General features: G+C 45.2%; 1 protein-coding gene across 2 annotated transcripts; it reads right to left on the reverse strand.

Moving 5' to 3' along the window:
- Positions 1-178: 178 nt before the first annotated feature.
- LOC102111149 (transmembrane protein 178B-like) lies at positions 179-11,602 on the reverse strand. 2 transcript variants are annotated; one of them, XM_005522430.3, is made up of 4 exons: positions 11,206-11,602; positions 4,338-4,451; positions 2,989-3,126; positions 179-1,831 (listed from the first exon to the last, which is right to left on the reverse strand). In XM_005522430.3, the coding sequence occupies exons 1-4, from the start codon at positions 11,585-11,587 to the stop codon at positions 1,587-1,589; spliced, it is 879 nt and encodes a 292-aa protein (XP_005522487.2). In that variant the 5' UTR covers positions 11,588-11,602; the 3' UTR covers positions 179-1,586. The 2 variants fall into 2 exon arrangements, with proteins under 2 accessions (XP_005522487.2, XP_087913792.1); XM_088057666.1 differs by lacking the exon at positions 11,206-11,602 and adding an exon at positions 5,370-5,652.
- Between the last annotated feature and the right edge of the window lie 2,262 nt (positions 11,603-13,864).

The following is a 13,864-nucleotide window of genomic DNA, read 5'->3' on the forward strand; positions in this document are numbered from 1 at the left end:
TGAAACTTTTGAACATTAATTTTGCAAGGGTGAACACAACTCACACATGAATTGATGTTTTAACTTGGTCACTTGAATTTAGCTCTTGAAGCTTTAAGACTCTTGCTGGTATACGTATGTGAGCTCTCTGGGGAAATCAGTCATTAGTCATAAAGAACTCGAGGTTTCATCCACTGAGCAAGTCTTTCAGTACTTTTAATGCCAGTTGAGAATTACAACTTCCATTTAAAAATTACACTTTTCATAAATACACTGACTTTAGCATTAAATATCTTACATGCCACTGTATTGTATTTTAAATACAATGTAAACATCTCCAAATGCTGGCCATCTCATCTTTACCTGTGCAGTTTTTGGATGCTTGGGAGAGGGGCAGGGATGTGAGAAGGGAAAAAAGAATAGATGGATGAAAGAAAAATGCACTCCAAAGTACTTTGGCTGATGTTCCTGAGTTAGCCCTAGTACTTGTGCTGGTACCAAGGTCCTTAGTGCTCATTTTGGAGAGGGATCTTGTTCCAGCAGAACATGCGTGTTCTTGACACGCTGCGCTCAGGGCATTTGACATTGGAAGGGGGTGAGTGGAGAACTGAGCAGAAGCCACACGTTCCTGAGGAAAATACACTGTGGTTCCTTTGGACACTAATATTAGAGGGGGCTGTACATCTGCTATTTTAGCAGTACTGTTATTTGAGCTCAGGGAGAATTACTCATCTCCTTTCACAGGAGTTGCACCCACAAGTTAGTTCAGGAGTGAAAGTTGATCCTGGCAGCTCAAACTATGACACATTTTGAAAAATGTACCTCTGGTGGAATAAGTAAAAGCTGCATGTTGCATACCTCTCCCCATTAAAATAAAGGTATGTTAGCCAAATGAGTAACCTTCACTGTGTAAGAAGCTGAGAAAAACTTTCCTCTGCTTTCCCAGAGTCTGTAAGTTTTCTTGGGGTCTTGCTGCTCAGTTACAGCTAGCTCCTTTTGGAAGCAGTTTTGAGTAGTGAGTAAATAGCTGAATCCACAGCATGGAATAGCACAGGTTTCTGATTTAAATAAATTAATACTAAGAATGGGCTAATTCTTTGGCCTAAACCTCAGCTTAGATCAAGGTTCTTTTGGGAAAGGATGGCCTGAGCCAACACTAGACATGCCACATGTTGCAAAAGTGTTCAAGCCAACTTCACTTAGCTCCTTGCCCTAAATTGGGTCTGAATTACACAGACCTGCAGCAATAGAGTTGGTGCGTAAACATCCCTTACAACTGGACAATAACAGGACCATGGAGGTACAGTTCAAAAAACAGCACAAAAAAAGACACAACCTCGGACTTAATCCCTTGTAAACAGAAGAAAAACAAATTGAAAGAACTGTCCCCCTTAAACCATCAATGATCAAGTTGCCAATAATTCAAACCTGGAGTTACTTTGCAATGTCCGTGTCTGCGACTGGAGGCTGTAGCAGCGTCCCACGGGCTGGCATTTCAACAGCTCTGGCACTGCTCTCCACACGCTGACATGCCACCTCTTCCTGGTGTTAACCCACAGCTCTGCCCAGGCTGCACTTTCCAGAGTCTCTCCTCACTCCCTCTGGGGTCACACGGCCCCATTTTCTTGTCTGGGTTTTTGTACAGATGCCCGGGAGGTGTTGAGTGACGGGGCCAATGTGCAGAGGAACCCAGCCAGCAGGGTGAGGCCCAAGCCCCCCCAGGCACAGAACATGGACCAGCCATAGCCATGACTGATGTCCTCTGGCAGCCCATAGACGTAGCGAGGATAGCGGGATAACTCAAAATTGATCCCAGCTACGCATGTGCAGAGTGAGATGATGCAGCAAGTACCTGCAGAAGAAAAGCAAGAGGGTTCTACACTGCCCTCAGACAGGTTAATTATGTTCTGGGTTTTTTCCCTCAGTATTTTCAAAGTCATGGATTTTCAAAATCGAGAATTAATTACCCTTGGGTTTTTTTCTGCAGTCCTACCAGCCATTCTCCGTATAAGGCAGAGAAAAAAAAAGGGAGGATATGTAGGACTACAAGATACTTCACAAATAACCACTGTTACCTTAACACCTTTCCTTGCAATTCTGAACTCAGTCATAGCTCATTATGCTTTTATTCTCCTGAGACTACTTCCTATGTCTAATGTCTTCAGGTTCCAGACAGTACTTGGGCAGTTTCTCTTATGAAAGGTAATTAGCTCACTAAATCCCAGGGCTGCAAAGTGCAGCACTTTTTGGTTTCCACCAGGAACACCCACACTTCTGCCAGCTGTACCCTAGGCCCACAAAGCATGCCCAGGTTTTTGTCATGTGCTACGCATTTACTGAACACCTATATAGAGGAGAAAAAATCCTAAGAAGATACAAGGCACTCTAGTATGTCTAATATACATACTATCTTGTATGTCTAATATACACACTAGTACACTACACCCCAGGTCTATACTGCCCATTTTCAAGTTGAAAAATCAAAGCTCAGAAAAACCTTTGGTCACACAAAGTCTGCTCCCACCCCGGACAAACAGAGGTAACACCCCTGGCAAGCACAGAGCTCACATCCTTATCACCAGGCCAGGGTCCTCCGAGGTTTGGACTTCATCATTACATGAAGATCTAAGCATCTTTGAGTACCAGAAAGATGCTCTATATTAACTTATGTTTGCTTGTTACGATTCCTAGGGAAAACTGGGCTGAGCTGTCTGACAAGAGCCACAGGCTGCACACTTGGAGCAAGCCAGAGGACTTGCTCATTGTGCACATGGCCCCTGTGGCTACACACCAGCTCTCTAGAGCAGCAGGCTCATACACACAGATTGGGGTCTACTGAAACATGCAATACCCATGCAAGCACAGGTCCTGCCCAGTGCTGAAGTGGTAACTGCGCTGTGCTGACAGTAACTGCTTCACGTGCTCGTAGTGGGCTGACCTTACTGTTACTTTTGCAAGGCAGCAATACTGAATGTGATGACTAGAGGAGCAGAAGCAAAAGGTTCTCACCTCCCATTAGGAAGAGCAGCCCAGCCACGTACTGCATGAGCTCCTGCTGTTTGCAGCAGCCCAGAACACCAATGATCCACCCAAACAGGATGATGGAGACTGCCATGCCAATGAAGCCAGCTGTCATCCTGCGCAGATCTGAAGGAAAAGGAGAAAAGCAAGACAAGACATGAAGATGGCAGTACCTAGAGAGAACAGCCAGGGCAGAGTCCAGACAGATGTGCATTTACTGGTTCTAAAGTTTATACTTCAACCATGGACTTCTCCTGTAACTTCTTTGAGATAGATAGTTTTCCCATTACACTAAAACTATAAGGGAATCCATCTAAAATGGTTCTGTTGTGCTGGGCATTGTGCAACTAGGGAGCATTTCTGTTCTGATCCAGCCAAATACTCCCCAGCATGGGACAGAAGGGGTGCACCACCAACTCATGTTAGTACCACAAGGGCTATTTTTTCCTTTTTGTTTTTTTTGGAGGTGGCATCTTTCTTTGGGATAGAGTTTGTTGGGGGAGAAAATTTTCTGCTGAAAATGGAAACAAGAGAAGCAAAAGGGGACACTTGAGAGGACTAAAGGATTAACACATAGGAGGCACATAGTGTGAACTGAAAAGAGGAATAGTGGGAGGACAGAAGCAGACAGCAGATCAATACAGTATTATGGGAACAACTCCAGTAACAAGCTCTAAAAAAAAAAGCTTGGGTACCAGTGACATGAACAGCACTTTGTTATCCATAGTAAAATTGCTGTTCTTGTCTCCTAGTTCAGTCTCCAGCTGAACTAGGATTTCCTTGGCACTGACTCTCACATGACAGGGCTATGTTGAATTATGTGAGCAATAGAACAAAAAAAAAACCACAGAAGTGGGAGAAGAAAAAAACTGATTAGATCATTCTCAGTCACAGACTACAGGTCAGTTATCTGTGTGGGAAGGACTTGGGCATGAGGCAGCTCGTGGGCCAGGTGCTGGTGCAAAGACAAACTGAGATGTTCCCTAAAAGAACTGGTCACCAGGAGGTTGCATCAGGTCACTGGTGTGCACACAGAAAATTGCAACAGGATCTATACAATGATGCAGCACCTTTGCAGTAAGCCAGCTTGGAACTGTCTGTGCCCAGATTCAGAAAATGATTACACCTTACCATTCACTACATGTCTGTACTCCTGAATTCCCAGCTTTAAGCCCCTCCAAATCTCATGTCCCCTTCCAATCATACTCCTCACTAATCGGTCTGTATCTATGCTTAGAGTCCAGTGCCATGCTTAGATGAGGTGATTCCGAGCCCTCAGCTGGCATTACGGCATTTACTGGTCCAAACATTGTTGTGCCCTGCTCTGGGCTACTTACGGAGCGCGTGCCACTCATCCTGCCGGATGGTGTTGGTGATGTTGATGGGTAAGTTGCGAGGCAGAGAGCTGGAGGTGTAGTGGTACTTCACAGCAGTGCAGCGCTGAATAACTCCTGTGAAGAGACATCAGCGTGAAACAGCATGAAACCTCTCTGCCTTGCACTTGCTGCTGAGTTGGCTGGCCCAGCAGAGCTTGCACAGGGGAAGCCTTAGTTCAGTAACAGAGCAAATGTAACCAAAAAAGAGCTGTTTGCGTCAAAGGCTTTGGGATTAGGAGGGGAGAGAACCTACAAAGAAACACCTGCAAAGCAGGAGCCAGGTGCTCTCTCCAAGTAGCAACAGCTGAAGTTAAACAGTAATGACAGTCAGGGAAAACATCTCTAAAAGCTTTCTAGTGGAACTACTATGATCTTTTTGGATGTCTAAGGAGACAAGAACGTGGCCAAGTATCAACAGGACCGCTTCATCTCTAAGAAGTCAGAATTGAAACACTTTGAAAATTTTGAATGAATGCTGGAAAGTGAACTGCATAGGAGAATCTTTTGAACTCACTCCAATAGTCATTGGCTCTTTGCTTTACTTTCAATGAACAGTAGTACCCAGGTAGGCTTGTTTCCATTATAGCTTAAAGAAAATGTACTCCAGATGTAAATGTGAACTTACAAGCATGTTCTTCTTGTAAGGGATTTTTAATTTAGAAAATGGGAGAGAATAAACATGGATGATGGAGTAGAATAGAGCAACCAGAGAGGCAAAAGAGCTAAATGGTACAAAAAATTCCTCTTAAACAACGGCTACAGGGTCATTACTGCTATTTGAATTTTGGAGCAGAAGAACCATTCAAAAACAATCAACTGGCCAATGAGCTAATTAAGCTGGTGAACAATCACTAGCAGGGAGCTGCAGATTCAGTGATCAGCTTTGCAAAAGACCCTAGAAAACCCAGGAGAAGAACTGAGCTTTGTCTGGCTCCCATAGCAATGAGAAGCATGATTTTGTTCTCTAACAATGTTCACTGGGACTGTACTGACCTGGTTTCTGCAAGGACCTGCAAAGAGGAAGCCCCCATTTCACAAGATCATAAGCTACATACGAAAGGCAATTCCATCCAGCCATCGGGTCAGGGAGGGAAAGGTGATCTGAATTTCCTCCCATTTCAGGTGGGCTCCCATTCTCAGCTGTGCTTCCCACCACCCCTTCCCTTGCTGTGGCTCCCTGCTGCTTCCCCAGCACCACAGAGCACTTCCAGCTGCACACCATACACAGAGGTGCTGCCCTTCACCTGCAGCCAGTGGCCCTCTCCTGCTGAGCAGTGCTCCCTCCTTGCACTTACCTCAGGACAAGGCTGGGGAGCCACCTGAGCAAGACAAGCCAGTGTCAGAGGGTGCCAGTTCCTTTGCAAAGGCTGCAGACATCTGAGTTAAGAACTTAGGCCATACACAACACATCACAGTATCTAATCAAATTTCACCTGTAACTGCTGACTGAACTCAATTTCAATATGGACATGATCTGCATGTGCTGTTGAGAAATATGTATATAGAACAAACTAATGACATCAAGATTTCAGATTATAATGCACTGCATTCATCGAAAGTATGATCGATGCACTTACACTTCCTGATCATAAAAGTAATACATATGAAGCAGCATTTTAAACAAGAGCGAGGATTACTATTTTTATAGCTCATTAAAGAAAAAGCAAAGACTAGAGACGTACATCCCTTATGATCAAAGCTATGGGCTTCTCAGCTAAGATGTCACTAAGACAAATATTTGCTCTTCATTATTCCAAGAGTTTAACATGTAAACTAAAACTAAAACCTCTCCAGCTTCTCATACAAAACTGGTTATTTAGAAATTTTTGGATATCAATTCATTCTACCTCTGGTTTAAAAACTGTACTCCTAATCCTTTCTTCCCCAAAAATCAAAGTGCTGATTTTATACAGGTGGCACATACAATTATACTACAATAGCAAGTTTGCAAAAAACAAAAACAAAAACAAAACAAAACAAAAAAATGCACAACAAAAAAACCCAGGAGTGCATAGATTTCAGGGCTTTTGCTCAATGCTGACCTCTAATCCATAGGCTCGGTAACAGCCTTTGATTACACCAGCACAATCCGTTTTTCCAACAAGATTCCATTTTCCCGAGAGCACAGGCTGGACCCACCCTGATGTGAGCCACTATAGGCAAAACAAGGAAAGCCTCTTTCTGTAGATCTGCTGGAAAATCTGAAATAGGCAGGCAAGAGAGACAGGGTATCGGCGAAGCAGTGAGTGTGATCTCTCAGCTGAATACCTAAGTCACTTTCTCCCAGGAAATTTTAACACACACCCAGGCAACCTTCAGCACCTCGATTTTGCATTTGCCATCACTAGTTTGTATTTCCCATTTTTTGAGTAAATTTCTAGGTCTCACTTGCAGAGATGCCATGCACTCAAATATGGCCAGGTACTCCACAGGACTGCATTGAAAGTCATGTAACACCTTGTTCTCCAAGTACTCAAGAAAAATAGTAAAAATCAAAATCAGCTTTGCAGTCCAAAATTTATTGATAAGTAAAAGGTGTTTCAAAGGTACTCCAATAAGTCCCTGGACCTGAGCCTTACATACCTGAAATCAGAGTCTATAAAACAAGGACAGCATCCTCCCCTCCATTTCAGAAACCTGCTATCAAAGTGATTTCCCTTTTGTTTACAACACACTCAGACAAGCACCATAAGAAAGCCTGCAAAAATTAAAACCTTTGCCTTCAGGCAGGGGTTTGAATAGAATGGAGTCATGTGGTGAACAACAAGTGAGTGTTGTCTGTTCTGGTACACGAGTACATTGGGAATACAGGACAGAAGGAGACAGGTGCATGGGTCATTAGCTTACCATAAAGCACACATCCAAGAAAAAGGTTAGATGGACATCCTAATCATAATCAGGATCCCAGCATTTCTAAGGGCTTTAAAAGAACACCATGAGAGTCACACTGCATGTACAATTTTCTTGATTAAAAAATAAACATGAACTGCAATGAACTGCATCCAGCAATGTCACACTGACACTTTCATGGCTCAGCCACATTCCTGCTCCTTCTCACAGCCAACATTGTTTCTTAACACCTTGTCCTCAACATGTTTTTTTTTACCCCTCAGTATTGCAACTGCAGACAGGTTCCCCTTGGAACTTGCACAGCCCTTGGAAGAGTACATGTGAGTGTCTCTCTCTGGACTTTCTCCTTTCTCCTGATTGAACACAAAGGATGGGAAAGGTCAGAGGATGCTTGCTAGACTAGCCAGATACCCAGGAAGAGCAAAGGCCCCTTGTTCCTAAACTGCTAGAAACATGGGAACATCAACCCTGCTGTGATACATTCAGTCTGTAATCCTGGGTTTAGCACACCCCAACTTTCAGTTTAGTTTTTGTCTCCAACTTTGAGACATGAGAGTTTTCTTTACAAATTGTGCCAGAGGTTTATGAAGAAATTGAGGAGTTCATTTTCAATTCTGCTACGTGGCCCAGTATCAGAGCAGTCTGACTCTCACACAGCTGGGAGAGACCCCCTCCTGCCCATGAGCAGCCACAGCCAGTTAACAACTAAATACCATGTGAGGCCTGGCCCTCCCCTCCCTCATGCCTCAGGACCAAGTGGCCATTGAAGCTTCCTGGCATTTTCCTACCATTTCTTCCCAGGACTGCAAGGAGCATCACAGCCATGCTTTCACTCTGTCCACATCGTCACCCAAGGGCCACCAGATCAAATAAATCAACCTTCCTTTGAAATACCACAAGAACTCTTACGGGTCACACTGACAAATCATACTTACCAAGGGCCATGACCAAACAGATCAAGTTTATGAAACATGCCACTAGATCCTCTACAGACCTCACAGGCAATCCCATAACTTTTCCAATTTATCATTAGTCGGAAAGAATGGGAAATACAGACACCAGGACTGAGCAGGTTCTCCTCACTTTCTCAGCTACTTTGTGGTACCAAGAAGTCTTTTCAGTATATATGAGATGTACCAGTCTCACCCCAGAGACTTTTCAGATTAAGCCTGAAAAGCAATAAAATACATGTTTTATCAACAGTGATGAACCTTTTATTTTTTAATTCCCTCAGTTTAGGGATTTTAAAGTTTAGGGATTTTAAAGCGCATGTTGTTCAAGCTATCCAAAGCAGCCTGTTAGAATGGATCTTTCCCAATTCATCATTTTCTACTGTCACCATTTTACTCTCCTAATAGGTAGAGAAGACCCCTAAACAAGATGTAATAAATCCCTGAAGGACCTTACTACTTAAGAACAGTCCATGTAAATGGTTTTTGTTGTAGCATCAATTATTGAATGTGGAATCCACATAGCATAGGCTCTACAAGATGATGTGTAGTGCTCATGTTCTTACACTCAGAAACAGAGATCCTCTCAGTTTCCTCACCAAATGGTTCAGTTCTTTGGCTTCTATCTCTTACTGATTGCTAATCTCCATTTCCCCTATGTGGTTTTTACATTATTTCTTCTTTTGCCCTTTAATTGTATTTTTTAAATGAAACTGTGTATTTTTTCACAATTCCAAAATAGTGATTTTGCATTTTAAGAAAATTCTCACATATCATTCTCATCTTACATTTAAACATTTCCCACCTCTCAGTTTTGCATTACATTTGCTGACTTGTTTTTTCATTTTAAATATATGAAGTGAACATATTTTGTTTTTTTTAATATCCTAGATATATAAATGGATGCTTGGATATGCATCATTAGCTACAATGCTCAAGTATGCAAGTTTCCATGAAACTGCTTTGTATTAATAGCAGTAGATAAATACAGGACTAGAAATCCATGGAATTATCTATACAGGTAAGTGTATTTATGGACTTAAGTAATTTATTCAGAATTCAAGAGAGATGCAGAAAGGAAAGAAATCTTACTCCAGAGAGACTAGAAAAAATGGAGACTATAAAACCAAACCAAAATTATCATAGAACTGTGAGAAAAAAATAATATTTACTCCTCTTTCACTAAAAGACCATAAAAATATCTAGATTAAGGAATACTAGGAATAAAGAAGGGCATCACACATCACCAAAGAGGTAGCTGAAAACTTAATGCAAATTGAGGAGGAAGTAGGACTTTCAGAAGTGCACAGAAGTGATCTTCAGGTCACACCAGGAGAAAGAATACCTTATTTTCCCTTTCAGAAACTCCAGATATCCTGCTTGAGAGAACAGCTCAGATGCAGCCACACCTGACCATCAGTCAGAAAAGGCTGCTTAATCACAGTTGTCAGAGAAAAGAGACACAGTGGGAACGAGGAAAGGCTGCTAGTAAAGCAGGTCAGGAGAAGGGATAAGAGAGTCATATCTATTTAAAGATCTGATTCTACAAGAATTATTATTAATAATTTCCCTCTACAAGATGACACATAAATCTTTACAGTAGCAAATGCAGACCTAATAGGCAAAGAATATAAGGGGAGCAAGGCTTTTTGTAGGGAAAGGCAAGGTCTTTTATTAGAACAGCTGGGGAACAAAGCAAAATGAAGTAGACAGAAAACATTTTGAATTTAGAGTCCTTCCAGTTTTACACATCAAACACTGAGGAACACCATTCACCACCCTGTAATGCTCTGCAGAATGTAGAATGCAGACTCTAGTCTGTCTGTGTGACTTCTTGTAGTATTGGGAAAACACCTCAGAAAGAGAAGTATTGAGGACCAAACTAGTATTCTTCCCACCCCTTCCCCCATCTTAGCTAATATCAGTGGGAGCTGAAAGCCTTTTGCTTGATGTGAAGCAAAACAATAGATAAATATTTTACATGACAGCCACAATTAATAGAAAGAAATTAATGAGTTCCCTTTTAGTAAAAGGAGTTCAGCATAGAAGTAAAAATTAAATCACATAAAATGTATCCTAGGAGAATAAACAGGGAAAGAAGCTAAGAACATAGCACTAGAATTTTGAGAAGTAAGAGTCACTGCTGTGCATTGGAAAGAAGGGACAAAGACGAGCTGAGATTCACAGTGCCAGTCTATCCAGCCTCTGCTGTGCAGGACTGGCGTCACAGTTGGAAGCCAAGCTGAAGAACTGCTCTCACTTTCTTAAGATAGCATTTCCATTTTGTGCCTCAATGGAAGCACTTTTCCCAACTCCTACTCTCTCTGTGCTAATATGTACCTGCTGGAACACTAAGTCCTGCTATTTACCATTAACCATACATAACCCATTGACTTCATGGGTCAGCCCACTACATTATTTATACCACCAAATGCAGGACTTTTATTTATACTTCATGGCCTGCTTGGCTTTGCACCATTGTGCCACAATAGTAGAAGATCCATAGCTTTCTCTCCCGTCACCCTGGGGGCCCTGAGTGACATCTGCCACCATGAAAGCCTGGCAATCTACTGCAGCAATGAGAACACCCCCACGCTAGAACGGGAACAACAGGTCCCTTTCACCTTGCTGCAAAAATCACAGTGCTACAGACAACACCGCACGTTCCTCAGCACTCAATTGGAAGGAAGCGTCGGGGTTAGGAGGACGCCCACCGAGAGTCAGGCCCTGCACTGGGCCCCCGAAGGGGCTCTCTGAGGACGCGGTCCCACCCAGCACTGCACCATTTTTAGCAGAGAGGGAGGCGCACAAGACCCCGGGATGGGGTCAGGGCCGCGCTCGCCGCTTCCCGCACGCCAGGGCACCGGGAGCCACGGCTCCGTCGGGCTCCATCCGCGCCCGCCCGCCGGCCCGGTCTCGCCCCGGCAGCGGCAGCCGCCGCCCCGTCCGCAGCCCCGGCGGGGCCGCTCCGGCACCGCGCTCAGCACCACGGACAGCGGCGGGGCCGCCGCCGCCCCCCGCCCCCGCACCTTTCCGGATGAGCTCCTCGCTGTCCGGCTCGTAGCCCGCGCGGTGGCAGCGCCTCCAGAGCCCCGAGACGGTGGAGTTGAAGCGGCGGCCGCAGTGCGAGTCCAGCGCGGCGGAAGCGGCGGCGGCCGGGGCGGGGGCCGGGGGGCGCCCGGGCAGGAGCGCCCGCGGGGGTCGGGCGCGGAGCGGCAGGTGCGAGCTGGGCGCCGACATGGAGCCGGGCGGGTCGCTGCGCTTGTGGCCGAAGCCGCGGCAGCGCTCGCGGTGCCGCCGCGCGCCCGTCTCGTACCAGGAATCGGTGCCGATGGCCACGGCCAGGAGGGCGAGGGCGGCGGCGGCCAGGAGCAGCCCGGTGCCGCTCAGCGCCTGAGCCGCGGCCGCCATCTTACCGCGCCGGGGGCGGCAGGGGCGGGCGCTTCCCTGCAGCCCGGCTGGGGCCGCCGCCCGCGGCACCGCCCCCGGAAGGGACTCGGGGCCCGCGCCCCCCGCGCCGCGTCTCCGCGCCGGGCTCGGTCCCCGAGCGCCGCATCCCCCGGGCACGGCCTCCCGGGGGTCCCGGAACCGGCCCCGCCGCGGCGCCCGGCTCCTGCTCCGCGGACCGAGGGCCCGTGTCCGAGGCGGTGCGGGGGTGGCCGCGGACAGCTACCGGGGGATGGATGACCGGAGGAACGGGTGAGCGGACCCTCCGAGCCTTTCCGCGGCCTCCTCTGGCCTGGCCGCCGTCCTGCTGGCTTGCCCAGGGCAGAAGGGCAGAGGCCGGCCCTGCTCAGACCGCGGGAGCCAGCAGTTCTTCAAATCTACGCGAAATACAAACACCACCCGGCAACATCATTTGTTGGCGTTTGGATTATGACTTTTCCTCCACCCCACCCTTCATTATCAGTTAATGGAAAATAAGGCCTGAAAAAGCTGAAAAATGTCCATCTATTTTATGCAATGAGAAGCGGATTAAATCCATCCCTTAGTTAAATGCATCATTTATAGGGGCACAAAATCCCTTCTGATCCCGCTTGTTGTATAGGACTTGTTGCTCCAGCTGCAGCACTGTCAGGTGTTAAGGCATCGTCAAATCAATTCTCTAGATAAAATGATCTAGTGATATGCTACGCCTAAACTACTAATTTAATGTCCAATTTTGAAATCCTTAGCTTTGGGGTTGTTTTATTAAAAGTAGTTTTAATTGGTTCCCAGGAGAAAATGCTCAAACTGTAGGAGATTCCCATCCTTCCCCCCTACCACTTCTTGGTGTCTAAGCACAACCTAAACACCGTCCCCAGCACTTCTGCCAGCAACACTGCCCAGAACAGAGTTCTGCTTATCTCCCCTGAGCACTCTGCCTGGTGGAAACATGCAGCAGCCACAGCTAAAGCTTGTTCTAACCACATTTCTGCATGATCCTCTTCCGCAGTTTGCACTGGACAGATGGGATTACCATCCATGCAGCTGCACACTAGTGCCTTCAAGGCAGACAAATTCAAAGGGCTGCTGTCAAAAGAATCTTCTTACACATACCAGCTAAATTAAGTCTTCCACAGCAAGAAAGAAAAATAATTTTTAAATACAATCACTGCTCTAGCTAACATGGAAAAATCCTTCAATTGTAATAGCTCTTTCCCAGAAAGATCCAAATATTCGCATTTCTTAAATCTGCAATCCTATTATGTCACCCTACTCTCCATGTGAGCTCCTCAGGCTACAGTTTCAGAAGACAAGGGCTCCAGCAACACCATCATCTTAGAAAGTTCCCATTAATGAAACTCTACTGTGCTGCTGCAATTGTGTCAGAGCCATCCTTCCCAGAGCCTGTGAAACATATTCATGATAATTTTGATTACTTTTGAGAAGGAAAAAGGGATGAGGGAGAGAGGTTCATAGCACAGCCCTAAGGGCAGGAGTACCAGCACAGCCCAAGAGTGCAGTGTTGTAAATCCAGGGACAGAGATTCCAAAATGTAGATTACTGGCAAAAATCCACAGACTGTGACATCATGCCCTTGATCACCTACCTGCCTTCATCTTCCAGCTCTTGGGTTGTGGTTTTCCCTCTTTTTAAGAAGACTTTGGGTAAGAGGAGATATAAATGAACCATTTATAGCTGAAAATCTTCCAAATGAAGTGTGGGATAAGACATTTTCTGAACCCATGTTTTTGAAGGGTAGAGAATTTCCTTTTTGTCCTTTCTGGGCAACTGGAACACAGAACATTTGAAGATTGCACCTTTGTCCTAAATGGCAGGTATCTAGCTTAGCATTAACTGAAACCAGACAGGCCTTGAGGATTTTTGATTTAAAAAGTAACTGATTACAGTCAAGTATGATTACAAAACTCTCAGAACAATAAAGTTACCATGCAAGCTTTCCCCTGAAAGAGGAGAAACTTACTTAGTGATGCTTTTCAGGGAACCCAGAGCAGCAGTCAAGAATTACGATTCTACCACACTGCTCCTGGACAACAGTTCCATGACAGCAGGAAGAAGAAACTGGAATAGAACTTTTTCTTTCAACTGTGAAAGTCTGGGGAAAGTCTGACAGCAATCTAGAGTCCAGACTGCTCTAGACTAAACCAGAGATATGTCTCTGTAATTTAAATTTAATTTGAATTGAGTTTTTAAATCAAAGGAAAATAGGAACTTCAAAAAATGCCCAAACCAGCCAAACAAAAT

This window comes from Pseudopodoces humilis, chromosome 7 (assembly GCF_049639895.1).
Source record: "Pseudopodoces humilis isolate 2021_Gansu_Grassland_sample_001 chromosome 7, ASM4963989v1, whole genome shotgun sequence".
NCBI lineage: Eukaryota > Metazoa > Chordata > Aves > Passeriformes > Paridae > Pseudopodoces > Pseudopodoces humilis.